The 15,836-nt window shown below is 41.6% G+C and overlaps 1 protein-coding gene across 1 annotated transcript in view; it reads left to right on the top strand.

Moving 5' to 3' along the window:
* LOC137433434 (uncharacterized) overlaps positions 1-15,836 on the top strand; it is a 232,225-nt gene that overhangs the window by 61,427 nt on the left and 154,962 nt on the right. Inside the window, exons 8-12 of the mRNA XM_078785841.1 lie at positions 821-871; positions 2,766-2,810; positions 3,351-3,404; positions 4,497-4,550; positions 9,605-9,658. Of these exons, the coding sequence (XP_078641967.1) occupies positions 821-871; positions 2,766-2,810; positions 3,351-3,404; positions 4,497-4,550; positions 9,605-9,658 (258 nt within the window). The remainder of the gene's footprint in view (positions 1-820; positions 872-2,765; positions 2,811-3,350; positions 3,405-4,496; positions 4,551-9,604; positions 9,659-15,836) is intronic.

Genomic DNA, 15,836 nt, shown 5'->3' with positions numbered 1-15,836 from the left:
TACTTGTACATACTAAGAAAAACCAAGGCCAGTTTTGGGGGAGAGGGGTTCACAACATTTCCCCCCTTTTCAAAAACGGCTTCACAGGCAAAAACCTGTTTTCTATGGTAACAGCATCCGGAACCTCATATGTGAATCGCCTTTAGAGGCCATTTTTCCCTGCAGAGCAGGGGTTGGCCTTTTTTGGGTACCGTGGTCCTTTTTTAAAGCAATGTTTTATGGCCGGATGCCCTTCCTGTCGCCAACCCTGTTAGTCGCCTCTTGCGACACGCAGGAAATTACCAGTGAAAACTGGTACTCGATTTACCGACCTCGGAAGGATGGCGGGCTGAGTCAACCCACCTGGAATTAATTCAGTGATCGACCGGGATTCGAACCCAGGATCCTAGGATCCCAACCCTGCACCCGAACCGCTAAGCCAACACCAGGCTTAGGAACCTCATATATGTCTAGATCACAATTTCATGATATGGTCGTCTTCTCCTTTATCTTTAACCAATTTGGATATTCTGAATTAAGAAGATAATATGACATCACAAGACGATAAAACTAATTGGGCCATTGAAGTAGTAGAAGTAGTGGTGGTGGTGGTGGTGTATGAACTAGATAATTGAAAATCATTGCAGGAAATGGCACATACACAGGTAACAGAAAATCTTCTATTCCTTCGACTGAAAGTATTTTTCCCCTATAAATTTTTTGTTGGAGAACACTGAATTATGCTAATTTCCAAGCATTTTGACATATTACCAAAAGTACTTTTATGCTTTATTTCACGATGGCTTGAATGTTTTTTGTGTTTGTTTTACTACTTTTACAGAGTCCTGTTGGATTAATGGAAGGCTTATCTCGGGAGAGGTTTGGACAACAGGTAAGTTGAGTACAACAGTATATTTTGATGGAGAGAAAACTTAATCTTTGGAGATGTCAGGGTACTCTTAACGATTGTTGTTAACTTAACAATAAATTATTATTCGGGGAAAAAAATTAAAAGAAAAAAACAAAACTTTATTTCTTCAAAATGCCCACACAATTAGAATATCATCGGGCAATACCGATGTGTATTGTGTATGTATTGTGTATTGTGTAATACCGATGTGTATCGGGCAATACCGATATCGGGCAATACCGAGGTCAAATACTACCCCTGGTAGTATTTGATAAAATAATGTTTCCTCAACAATCCCAATGGGCTGCTCTTGTATATTGTTCACTTCAACTTCATTTATAAAATACTAGCCGGGGTACCCAGCATTGCCCAGTGCTGTTCTAATCCTGTTGATATTTTCAAGAAATAAAATTGTTATTATGCCACCGCACAAACTTCTGAACTGGTGATGGGATTTTGACCGAACTTGATACAACTATATATTATGATGCAATGATGAACCGATTCGATTTTGGCACCAAGAGGTCAGGGGTTATGTCAGGTGAACAGCTGAAGGGATGCAAGTCACACTTAGTACAAGTATGTATCATGATGTAAATATAAACTGATTAGATTATGGGGTCAACAGGTCAAAGGTCAGAGGTTCTGTTAGGTAAAAATTCTGTTACACACTAACTATTGAACCTGTGATGGGATTTTGGCCAAACTTGGTATAAGTATATATTTTGATGCAAAGATAAACTGTTTATATTTCAGCATGAAGAGGTCAAAGGTTAGAGGTCATGTCAGATAAAAATGTGATACTTGCGAACAGCTGAATGGATTCAAATAAATCTTTGTACAAGTATTTATAAACCTCCGTCAGTGCATCCATCCATGATAGATTATTTGTTACTAAAAGGTCAAGGGTCAGAGGTCTGTGAGCGTCAGCTGTGGCTGTATGGACATGTGGCTCGTTTTCCGGACGCTGATCCAGCTCACCAGACACTCTCAGCAAGGGAGCCTCCAGAGTGGAGGAGGCCAAACGGGCCGACCGCATGCCTCGTGATTGCAGCAGGTGAATCGGTAGCTCAAGGAGATAGGGATGGGCCAGGCATCAGCCTGGGGGATGGCCAGACGGAGGCCCTTGGAGTACCGTCGGGAAGTGGATGCGGCGACGCGCTGCTCCGGCGCATGCTCCCATACCTGACGTGACCTGTCAGAGGTCACATTAAAACTCCTGCTAATGTATTGGACCATTTAGTTAATTTGGACCATTGGCTATGGTATTTGAACTAAACTAATCATATATACATGATACACATGTACAGGTTAGATATTGAGGTCAAATGGTCTTGAGGTTTTAGGTCAAAGTTAGAGTAAGGATAGACTTAATGTTGGGGAAGGCATATCGGTTGACATCGTGACTTCAAATTATGTCTTGTTTTTCCATTTTTCTGTGGGGGCCTAAAACACTTCCTCATACTCACTACGTAATGGGATTGGGGATCATTTACTATTGCCTTTCACATAGATACAAAGGCTTGGGTTCTATAGAGCGATAAAAAAAAAAAATACAACGTTTCTATATGTTCAATTTTTTTTGCCGAAAACACCCCTCACGGATAAACATCTTTGGCGAAAACCCTTTAAGCCATCTCTGAGAAAAATGGTCACACACACACACACACACACACACACACACACACACACACACACACACACACACACACACACACACACACACACACACACACACACCTCTTGATAGTAGAGGTAACTGAGACTTTTCGCTAACATCTTGGGTATACTATATAATTTGAATTCATTATAGAATAGACTATATAATTGTAGGAAGTTCACTATTTGCAATTTTGTGTTTGTCTTTTGTTTGCAGGGACCTTCTGGACCAATAGGTCCACCGGGGAATAGAGGACAACCGGTGAGTACGGTACAGTTTCAGTACAACCATAATATTCATCAGGTATATGAATCCAACATGTAGGGTAGTTGGTAACCTGTGTGTTGTCATATTGGGCTACATACTTACATTACATATACACAAGATCAAGATAGTTGCAAAGTGGAACAGGGAAAGGGGGGCGGAGGGAGTTAATTGAATTTTTTTTTTTAAATGTGTGGACCACAGTTAATTGAGAAAAGAAAGGAAATGGAATAGGGGAGAATAAGATGGTAGAGAAGTTAGAGAAGGCCAAGGAATTATATAGGAGAGTGGTGTTCAAAGTTAAAGCTTGTAACATTTTTGCATATGTAATAAGTAGATAGATGGAATTTGTGCTTCATGTCATGAACAATTAATGATAAATTGTAATATTGCAGCATATAATATGACAGTCTATCTTTTGAGATGTTAACATACCTTCCAGCCTTGTGCTGCGGTACGTTGGCATGGCCCTATTTGAGACGATCAATCCCTTTACAACATGTGCTGAGCCTTTTAAAGTTTTAATCCTTTTCACAGGGTTTGCAAGGCTTATCAGGACCTCAAGGTTTACGTGGAGAAATTGGTTCTTCTGTAAGTCAGTCTATGATTTTATTGTTGTTTTACAGTTTCTTTTGCAACTCTATTAGGATTTGTTTTGCTTTATGGACTGGGAGTTTATGGTGCCAGATGACTTTGATGGAATTTTATTCCTGATTCATATTTTTCATTTGTTTGCCTGCCTGACGATTACAGAAAGTGACATGCATATGTATTCCAAGTACATGTCAATCATTAAAAACCAAGGGCTCCAATTACAATTTCGTTTTACCTTCCACCAACAGTGACAAATGGGCAAAGAGAAAGCAAATCCTGAGCGAGGCTTATAAAAATGGATGCCCAAACTCACAGTTTGACTTATTCACAACATGGAAATGATGAGCTGTGACATTCTTCCCAGAGGCAACACCTCGGCTCACAGGACATATCAAGATTTATTTAATCATATTCATCACCTTTCTACCAGTCTGTCCAAAGATATTGGGGGCTCGGATATGCTGTTGATATCATGCCCTCCTTCCACCACCCTCCACATCCCAATAGACCAGGACAGCTAGAATTTAAAATTTCGCAAGTGTGGCTGGTGCACAAGAAAAAAAAAACCACCTTTAGAGGCCATTTTTCCCCGCAAAGCGGGGGTTGGCCTTTTTCGGGGACCGTGGTTGTTGTTGTTTTTTGGTCCTGGTGCACGAAGGCCTACAATTTTTATTAATGGTACCATGATATATTTAACTTCCGCAAGCAAATTCTAATATATGGGACAACAGATCGGTTTCACCTTTTTTCGAAGTACGGAACATCCATTGATGCACATCCCTGTCTGTGAAGCACCACGGTGAAAATCTATAATTGGGCTCGGAACTTAAACCACAAGAAACAGTTCAAAGGCAAGTATGCTAGATCTGAGCGATCGATATCTCCAATATGTCACTGTGATGAAACAAGACCCACCCTTCTAACAGCTCCCCAGATGACCCTGTGCACAACACTCCTTGCAGGACCCTAACTAGAGCTTTCCATTCTACCCACTTGCAGGCAAACTACAAATCAACTAATGAATAAATAGAGAGAAAATGGTGATCAAAATAGGTAATATCATGTATTGATCATGCATCACTTTTTTAGGGACTTGCAGGACCAACGGGATTTATCGGTCTGCCTGGCATCATTGGTGACGATGTAAGTATAAAATCCTCTCATCTAGCAAGTGTATTTGCTATATCCTCAATTTCCACTGTCATGTTGTCAGGTGTGGTTTATATTACACTCCAGATTATATATTTTGTATCTATTGTCCAGGTAGTGTTCTCATTTGAACCCATGACATGAGGAACCCTGGTTCAAGTCCAATAAACCATATCTGTTTGTCCATTGTCTACTAATATCCTTGCAATTCTCATAAAAGTACACTGACATCTACAAATGTCTACATCGTGCTGCGATGTATGAATAATTTCCTCGAAGAGCCATCGATCAATGTAATTTTTGTTATATAAACATATACATGGAGGCATGCACATATTATATACATCCATACAAAAACAAACACTACATATATATATATATACTAGCAGAAGTACCCGGCATTGCCGGGTGGGGGGGGGGGAGGGGGAAGGGGGGGGGAGGGGAGGGGGAAGGGGGGGGAGGGGAGGGGGAAGGGGGGGGGAGGGGAGGGGGAAGGGGAGGGGAGGGGAACGGGGGGAGAGCGAGCCCCTTGGTAAATATATATATACAGTATATCATTATGGGGGAAGAGAAAGCAAATCATTACTATATATATATACACACACTTGCAGCCTTATGTCCCATTGGGACGAAGAGGATAAGTAAGTAAATACACCTACATATATATATATATATATTTATCCCGAGGGAGGAAACTTACTTGGAGCGCCCATGAGGGAATATTCCGAGGAAGAGCAGTCCCCTTCGGACAAGTGTTTTGGCCCTTAACTTCCTTATACTTTAAGCGGGTTTCACCACACTCAGGCATCAGTATAGTGTGTCCCCCTGCTGGCAATCATGGTAGTATTTTTGTTCTGATGGAGTTTGAACCACTAACCCTCTTGTCTCTTATTTATGTATCAAAACGTATTTGGCTCACTTTTCCACATATGTGGATATGAGTCCACGTGTCCTGATATATTTCTAGGGGTTGTTTAACCACTGTGTATTTGAGGTTTTGTTTTTCAATCAGTTTTCTGACTTCTCTTCACACATATCCAGTAGAAGGGCGTTTTTTTTAGCTGCTTCTGCAAGCCCCTTGCTCGCTCTTGAATGGCACTAGTTGGATAGTCAGTCCTCACAGTTTAAGGAGAATACATGCCAAGGCACCCACCCCACCAACACTCATGCTCCAACTTCCACTGCAACCAGTCGTGCTTTGAATCCTGGGACTTCAATTTCTTGCATGAGCTCGTCATATTTTGCCATATTGCACTCATGGCTTTCACTCATTCATGACTCGTATGTTACTGTCAACGGAATTGCTCTGACCGTCTTGGATGACTTCAACGAGAGGATCAGGTCTGGTCTCAATCCTGTCCTGACATTCTCAGGATACTTATTTATGTTGTTTCACCAATCTGCGGCCAATTGACAGTCTATTGCAGTCCATTATTGCTTGATGATGGAACAGTCTTGTCCTGCTTCTGGTCGATTCAAAATGGCGTACACAGCCCACGTGACTATAATTTTCCTGACACGTAATGTCGTAACTCTGTATATACAGGGACTTTAACAAATATAATGTATTAAATAAGGTGGTGAAAAAGAGGATACGTCAATGGCGGTAAACTTCCGAAAAGGTTTTTTCTGCTAATTTTAAAATCTTTATTTTATTTCAATTGAATTATGTACTTGAACACTGTAAAACACAAATCACCTTTTTGGCACTTTCAAATACCTTCCGTTTAGCAGTACAGTACGAGGACAAAATATTACGGCATTTTACGTCAACTCGACCAATGAAATTTTCCTCTCGCCGACCCCGCCCATGTCATTTTTTCTCAAGACCGTGCGGGGTAATGTCTTCTATGAACTCTCTAGTTAACTCTGCATTTGTGATTGCCCACAAAGGCTGCCAGTTCTGTGAGGGTTTGGTTGTGCCTCTACACATATACAGGGCGTCTCCATAAAATGTGTACAGACTTTAATATTTAAGAAAACATAATTAAATATCAGAGAAAGGGATGATGTTGAGTGTTACTAATACCGAACAGATGACACTGTCGGCTGATGGAATGATTGCACGATATCAGTCAGCTGTTACCCATGAGACACTGCAGAATGACAAGATAATATAGTTTCCTATGTATAAAGTCTGCATATACAGTATTATATTCTTACTCCCTGCATGCTGTTTGCAAAGGATACTCGACACATAGATAGCACATGTTGGACAGTGCTCTCCATGTCGCCCCACTGACTGCATCTGGACTCTGATTTCGCCCCACTTCCTCATATTGGTTCCAGATTATTGCTGATCATAGTGAAACATGTGATGAAGCGAATGCAGTTGGGTGCCATGTGTCATTCTACATTGGTGATATTTGCAGGGCGTGCTCGGCCACGTACTCTATTGTCCTTGTTGGTCTTGCTGTGCTCATTTCTGCACTCGGTTGGACTTTCCTTCTTGTCTGATTTATGGAATCACTTTGTCCCTTCTTTCCTTAGAAGTTACTGTAAATCACAATTTCACGTCATTATCCTCAAATCCCCGCCTCATCGTCGTTGCTGTGTCACGTCCATGACCTCTTTGTACTTGAGCTGCATCTGCTTCGTTGATCAACTTTCCATTCTAATCCCTGCTTTTAGCTTCGTTAAATTGGATTTCACTGCAGGGTCCTCCAAGTTTTTCAGCAGTGTCATCTGTTATGCTTCAAACCGCACCACCAGTCAGCCCTCATGGCTATACACGTCTTTGTGGTAGGATTGGCAGCTCACCCCCGGGGAAAATAATCAATATCCACCGACACATTCCTGGCTCCCTGGCAAACAGCCCTGTTGAGAGATGCGTTATTTATATAAAAAGGTTTCAAAAAAATTCAAACATTATAAGTAAGAAACTTTGAGACACTCCAGACATGGCTCGGAAGAGACACTCCGCTCACTCCTGTTTAGTACAATCAGCATTGCTCAACATGTACACAATATGGCGCAACATACTATTATATTCCTCATCCCTGGTGTTGTCCACCCTGGTCCCTGGATCCCAGACCCAGGATCCCTGGACCCAGGATCCCTGGTGTTGGGCTAGCGGCTAGGGTGCCGGCTTAGGATCCAAGGATCCTGGGTTCGAATCCCGGTCGATCGCTGAATTAACGCCAGGGGGGTTGACTCAGCCTGTCATCCTTCCGAGGTCGGCTAATTGAGTACCAGTTCACTGGTAATTCCCTGCTTGTCGTAAAAAGGCGACAAAAAAGGGTTGGCGGCAGGAAGGGCATCCGGCCGTAAAACATTGCTTCAAAAAGGGAACCGAAAAACAACAACAACCACGGTTCCCGAAAAAGGCCAACCCCCGCTTTGCGGGGGAAAATGGCCTCTAAAGGTGGTTTTTATACTATTATATTCCTCCCCTCTTAATGAAGAATAACTTAACATGTGCAAATTGTACACGACATGTTTCCACCATGTGAATATTGGCAAATAAACATGCAACATATTACCATCAAAAGGTCTCGAGCTTCATTCCATTTTACTTTTGGTTCTGGTTTCAGGTTTATAGATTAATGTCAACCATTGGTTTCTGATTCTGAAATAGATATTTTATTTCTTGACCAGAACTTTGAGCAACTGTAAAAGTTGTTCATGTCTGATGAAGCACATTTTCATGTTTGGCTATGTCAACAAGCAAAATACTCGTTTTTGGGCAGCCAAAAACCCAAGAGAAATGCACACAAAACCGTTACACCGTCCCAAAGTCAGTGTGGTGTGCACTTTCGTCGTTCGGCATCATAGGGCCTTACTTCTTTGAGAACGATAACGGAAATGCCGTCACTGTTACTGCGGCTTGATATACCGATATGGCTTCTAACTTCCTCTTCAGAGAATCAAACAGATTTGCAGAAGTGAGCCCAATGACGTGGTTTCAGTAAGATGGTGCAACATCCCACACCGCCAGAGTGTCCATGACTACTGTAAGGGCGCTCTTTCCAAAGCATGTCATTTCCAGAAACGGCGATATTCCATGGCCAGCGAAGTCACCCGATTTTACTGCATGTGATTATTTATTGTGGTCATATCTAAAGGACAAAGTGTATGTTAACGGTCCACAAACTCTTCATGAACTTAAGGAAAACATCAGACGCGAAATCAATGATATCGACGTGGCCATGTTGCAGAACGTCATGAATAATTGGTGTCCAGGATTGGAGGAATGTGTCAGATGAATTGGTGCGCATCTCCTAGATGTTCTTTTCCACAAATAAATGGCATGTCAGGTACTTCACTTTCTTGTAAGAATTTGTTTTTTAATTCAACTTTTTGAACCTTTACACGGGTGTAAAAAAATAACCATATTTCTGGCTCACCCTGTATATACAGTCAACCCTCGTTAATCCGGACTACTTTGTTCCCAGCACCCAATGTCAGATTACTGAGATTGTCGGATAAACGATTTTGCGGATTAGAGGGATAAAATGAATGGCAGATATATATATATATATACATACATATACATACACACACAGTACACACAGACAGAGACAGACACACACACACACACACACACACACACACACACACACACACACACACACACACTGGTAGGGCCGGGGAGGGGAGGGAAGGGAAGGGAAGGGGGAGATGAGAGGAGAGAGGGACGGGAGAGATATACTTCATATATATCTTTTGTGGGGTCACCAATCTGGAGCTTTGACATGTTACTGCCCACACGAAGTTGTATTTGTACCCAGAGTTTGGAGCTGGTAACCTAAATGTGACAATGCATAGAACACATACAAACAGAGATATTTTTGTCTTTTATAGGTATGTATATATATATATATATATATATATATATATATATATATATATATATATATATACACACGTACACAGTGCATGTGTACAGTACCATATATAAAGATGTGTCTATCAAGTTATATCCCCAAGAATTGAAACATGTTTATGATGTTTCAGCGTATTTAAAAAAAAAAAAGAAGATCTTTCTGTGTTGTGATTGTGGAGCTGTGATCTGTCTGTCTCACTGGTGGTCATGTTCTTTTGCCTAGGGTAATCCAGGAGGGAAAGGTAAGAACGGTATGCAAGGTCCATTGGGGTCACAGGTAAGCTTCTATTACCTGAACAGATCAGAACTGTATTTATGGACAAATAATGGAACTTTGTGGACAAATAATTGTTTTAGTGCATGCAGCATTCAAAAATGTATTTGCAAAACACTCTAAAGTATAATGATTTGTCATGTATGTAAAGTTCTTTGTAACCACTCACTCATATAAATGTTTAGTTTCATGCTGATGTAAATTGAAACGAAGATTCTAGGAAAAAAAAAATCACAAAAATGTCCGTAAATGAAAATATCCATAAATGAAAGTTGGCCAGTGCAGCCTCGCTCCCACTCATGGAGGGTCATGTGACCGAAGACAATGGGACATCATGTGATCTTAGACGTGCACGATCGTTCTCCAAGGCATCTATTGTTTCTCAGTTTTAGGGCAGTATGATTGGAGAGGTGTCTGTAGGATTATCTTGTTTACAGATGATGTACAGTGAGTCCAAGAAAATCATAAACATTTATCGTGTATAGATGGTGTACAGTGGCAAGTGTTACAGTGCATATATTGCAGGTATTGCATATTTACATATGCAGTCTTACCTCTATATCGGACAACCCTCCCTGGTTATAACAAACATTCAGAATATCGTGTTGCAGGAACAGCCATAGGGGTAACGGGTGTAAAATGGACTATATATACATATACCATTACTACATGTTTAGCATAACTGTGTGGTTTCTGTGTGAAAATGATAGAGCGTGTGTGGAAGTTTGTTTAGGAGATGATAACCTTGACCTCTTCCCACCGTTGTGTGTGTACAGGCTTCCCCACCATTCCCCCTCGTTAAGTCTTTAAATCGTTCCCTCTGTAATCTGTCTTGGTGTTCCCTGTTCCTGGGGATCTGGTTCTTTCTCTCTGTGCTTCGCCCCCTCCCTCTTTCTGAATCTTAATTGCGTGATTGAGTAAGGTATCGAGTAAGCTGTTGGGATATCGTGGGTGCGTCGGATTATAAAGTGTGCAAATTAATCATTGCATATGTGTGCCTCTTTGTTTTCTCCGTCCCTCTTTACTTTGATTATGTATTAAACCTGTTTCTGACGATTGGCTTATCCGCTTGGTACGCAGATCGGGATTTGGCGAGTTAAACTCGCTGCCGATTGGACATTTGGCGCAGACCTCGCTAGGAGGGTTACATTTGCAATCTGTTTGCCCAGCCCCAATCCCAATGTCATGCTTGGCCCCAACGCATTTTCTAAATGGGAACAGATCTCGTTAGAGGTTCTGTACTACAGAAACCGAAGAAAAGATCTGTTCAGCTTTCCTGGTGGACTGTGTATGGTCGCTGGGGACAATCTGTCACCAAAGTGGTGATCATTTGGGTGGAAGATTTGACCATCTGTGCACTCATGGTCTACTGTTACAATATAATTTTCGTCAATGCATAATTTCCCTGTTTTCATGATCCATGTTGCTGTAAATTAACCCGGATATAAAGAAAGATTGCTTTGTCTCATCAAGTTGAGCGCAGACACAAGGTCCTACATTCGAAAAGTTATCGATATACAAATGAGATTGCCAAAATCAAACATCAAAATAATAGCATTTTGTTATTTCCTGCGTTTTTGCATCATGGTGGTGGTGAAATACCATGCCCAGGGACATCGGGGAGGAAAGGAAGTGGAGACATTGAGCAGGCCGAGGCTTGCTTGGACCCACCCCCATGGAACAGTATGGGGAAGAGGCTTGGAGAAACCGAATATAGGTTTTTTTGGAAACTAAATTTAGGTTTCGCAGCAGTGTTCTGTCTACCCAGTCATGCATACCTTCTTCATAATCGATTAAAAGATTGCAAAATGATTGTTATACTGTTCCGTATCGTATCGCATTTATCGTTGGGTCAGGAATTGAAACCCTGATCAGACATTGAATCACTATCTCTCTTGCAGCCAATTACGGTTCCAGATCCACCCCATAATATGCGTTTTTGACTTTGTAATTAAAGGGCAGAAATTTGTAATTCGTTCATGGTACCGGCGATAACTTGCCAACTCTTCTCAAATTACACTGTGGGATCTTTAATATCCACTAACTATTGTCAGCAGTCGGCATGTCCAGTTTACCATCCATTGCAGGTAAACACACATTGATCAATCGCGCTGCCTGTGAAACACCACAATGACAGCACATAACTGGAGGTGGCGAGAGGGGGTGGGGGGGTTTCAATTTGTTCAATTGGTCCAATTTGTACAATTTCTTAAGTTGCTGTGTAGTCATTTTAAGTTGGTGTTAAGTTGGCTTTGGGTCATATTTAAGTAGTCATACATAAGTTGCTGTGTAGTTTTCCTCAAGTTTGACTTGAGTCACCACATAGTGCATATGCAATATATTAGTATAAAGCCACCCTTGACCCAGACTATATACACACACACCACACACACCACACACACGAGGGCCAGTTAAGTAGTAACCTTAAAATATTTTTCACAACTTGTTTATTGCATGTACATGTGTAACAGTTATATTTCAAAATAATCTCCATTGCGTTCAATGTATTTTGCAGCGCTTTACTAAGGCCTGGATTCCTACAGAAAAAAAAAGTAATATTTTGGCTGCTTGTGGAGCCATTCGTGCACCACCTCTTGGACCTCTTCGACGGATTGGAAAGTGGTTCCACCAAGCGCCTCTAATTAGCCCAAAGATGTGGTAATCCGAAGGGGCAAGGTCTGGCGAGTAGGGTGGTGAGGAAGACACTCAAAATGCAGGTCCTCGATTGTTGCAGCTGTAGCGCGGGCAGTATGGGGCAGAGCATTGTCATGCTGCAGCAAAACACGGGTATTGAGTAGTTCACGACGTTTTGATCTGATTGCTGGTTTCAGATGATTTTAAGGAGGTCGCAGTATGATGCACTGTGACTGTTGTCCCTCTGGGCATGTTATGCTCTTCAAGTGGGTCTCGGCTATCCCAGAAAAACTTCAGCATCACTTCTCCAGCGGACGGCTGTGTGCCGAATTATTTAGGCTTTGGTGAAGTTGAATGGCGCCACTCTTTGCTTGCCCACTTCGTTTCTGGCTGAAAGTAGTGGACCCAGCTTTCATCCAAAGTCACCATGCGCTTTAAGAAAGTGTCGCCTTCTGTTTTGTAACGTCGCAGAAGTTCTTCACATGCGTCCACTTGCCGTTCCTTTAGTTTGGGTGTGAGTTGTCTAGGCACCCACCTTGAAGACACTTTGCAGAACCCCAGCATGTTGTGAATGATATGGTGTGCTGAACCATGGCTCATGTTCAATTTGGAGACCACTTCAGCCAACGTAATGCGACGGTTTTCTCTCAGCGGCGCTCAACTCATGCAACCATTTCTGGTGTGTCAGCCCGAGCGAGCAGCATCTGCCACACTGGACACTCCACTTTTAAACTTCTTGTCCCAGTCATACACCTGCTGCAGCGATAAACATGTGTCACCATACTGCATCTTCATTCTGCGATGGATTTCAGTGGGATTCACACCCTCACATCCCAATAAATGGATGACAGAACGTTGCTCCTCCGTGGTGCATGCTTCTAAGGGAGCCGCCATCTTGGAACTGCTCTACTGACATCATACGCTCAATGTTGCCAGATCTAAAACAGGCAAAACATGACTCTTACCCATAGATATAACATACAGTCATGTGAAAAAGTAAGTACACCCCATGTAAAGTTTTGACTTTTTCAACATATTTCAACATACAGCTATTTGATCTTCATTTCAACAATATTGAGAGATAAAGGTGATATAATATAACAAATATCATGAAACATTTACATTTTGTAGTCCATTGTATAATTTAAATAACCATAAATGCAAATTTCGCATGTGGAAAAAGCAAGTACACCCTTGGCTCCAATAGGTGGTATTGCCCCCTTTGGCAGAAACAACCTCAAGTAGGCGTTTCTTATAACTGTCTACCAGTCTCTGACATCGACTGGGAGAAATTTTTGCCCACTCCTCCATGCAGAATTCTTTCAGCTGTGCGATGTTTGAGGGGTTTCTTGCATGCACAGCTCGTTTCAAATCCCGACACAACATCTCGATGGGATTTAGATCCGGGCTTTGACTTGGCCATTCCAGAACCCTCCATTTCTTTCTTTTCAGCCATTCCTTGGTGGATTTACTGGTATGTTTAGGGTCATTGTCATGTTGCAAGGTCCACCTTCGGTTGAGCTTCAACTTTCCGACAGATGGCCTCACATTATCCTCAAGCACGCTCTGGTACAATGAAGAATTCATAGTGGATTCTATGATGGTGAGCTGCCCAGGCCCTGATGCAGCAAAGCTGCCCCAAACCATAATATTTCCACCACCATGCTTTACAGTTGGTATCAGGTTCTTGTGGTCAAATGCTGTCTTTGGTTTTTGCCAAACATGTCTTCTGGTACTGTGGCCAAATAGCTCTACCTTTGACTCATCTGTCCAGAGCACATTGTTCCAGAAGTGCTGGTCTTTGCCTCGGTGTTCATTGGCAAACTTTAGTCTTGCCCTGATGTTCTTTCTGGACAGCAAAGGTTTCCTCCTGGCACACCTCCCATGCAGATCAAATTTGTGCAGCCTCTTTCTAATGGTAGACTCGTGCACTTTGACATCAACAGTGGCAAGAGCTACCTGTAGGTCCTGTGATGACATTCTGAGGTCCTTCGAGACTTCTTTCAGCATCTTGCGGTCTGCTCTCGGGCTGAACTTGCTGGGGCAGCCTGGCCTGAACAAGTTGGCAGTTGTTTGGAATCTTCTCCACTTGTAGATGATCTTCCGGACAGTCGAATGATTGATTTCAAATTGTTTGTAGATCTTTTTAAATCCCTTCCCAGAATTGTAGGCATCTATAACCTTCTTTCTGAAGGCCTCAGAGAGCTCTTTTGATCTAGGCATGGTGCCGCCACACACTTCAACAACAAAGAGCAAACCAAACTAAATGTCTGAGGTTTAAATAAGACAGGTTCCTCCAAGTTCCTCTCTGATGATGTTCTAATCATTTGCACCTGAGCTGGTGCACCTGATTCTAATTTTAGGTATTTGAAGTAGTGATAAATGTAGGGGTGTACTTACTTATTCCACATGCGAAATTTGCATTTATGTTTATTTAAATTATACAATGGACTACAAAATGTAAATGTTTCATGATATTTGTTATATTATATCACCTTTATCTATCAATATTGTTGAAATGAAGATCAAATAGCTGCATGTTGAAATATGTTGAAAAAGTCAAAACTTTACATGGGGTGTACTTACTTTTTCACGTGACTGTATGCCATCTACAACTACACACATTACATTCTTGAATTTATATCGCCATTTTAAGGTTACTTATTGACTGGCCTTCGTATATGTATGTATGTATGTATGTATATATATATATATATATATGTATGTATATATATATATATATATATATATATATATATATATATATATATATATATGTATATATATATATATATGTATATATATATATATATATATATATATATATATATATATATATATATATATATATATATATATATATATATATATATATATATATTGTTACGGACCGCGGATAAGATGTTGGTTTTGCCGAGCGGAGGCCCCGCAGCCCTAACAGTTACCCCGACTAACCCGATTCCCGAACGTTGGCCGGATCGCGCCACAGATATTCAATATGGAAAAGACAAAAGCGACATGGATGTGAAGAAGAAGAAGAAGACGAAAAAAAGGTTGGAAATACTACTAAATTTATTCCTACTATATACACGCTCAAAGTAACCAAGGAAGAAGGAAAGATAAGAAAATAATATACAGAAGAATTAGAGACACAGTGCAATTATTACCTTATACAAGCTTAATTAAATACCCATGGACAAGACACACAGAACAAACTCACGTACACAAAAGGATGGAAAGGCAGGAGGTGGATGGCTGGAGGGAAAGGAAGGTCCAAGGATGCTGCAGCACGATCGGTGCATTTGGCAGCCGCCGTTCCTTCGCGGCCCCGCTCAAAACTGCCGTCAAGGCCCCAAGCTGCGGTTACTGAAGCTGCTGTTGTTGAAGCTGCTGTGTTGCTGCGTGGACGTCGCGTGCTTTCTCCAGGACTCGTCTGACTCGTCTGGTCCAACCACTCAACTCAACAACATGCACGTCTCCCTGTCCAACTCCTCCAGGCTTCTTGCTGTTAACTCCTTTTTTTGGTCCAACTTTGACGAGCAAGGCG

This window comes from Myxine glutinosa, chromosome 10 (assembly GCF_964187855.1).
Source record: "Myxine glutinosa chromosome 10, kmMyxGlut1.1, whole genome shotgun sequence".
Taxonomy (NCBI): domain Eukaryota; kingdom Metazoa; phylum Chordata; class Myxini; order Myxiniformes; family Myxinidae; genus Myxine; species Myxine glutinosa.
The sequence above is the reverse complement of the archived record's forward strand: the minus strand, read 5'-3'. Positions and strand labels throughout refer to the sequence as shown.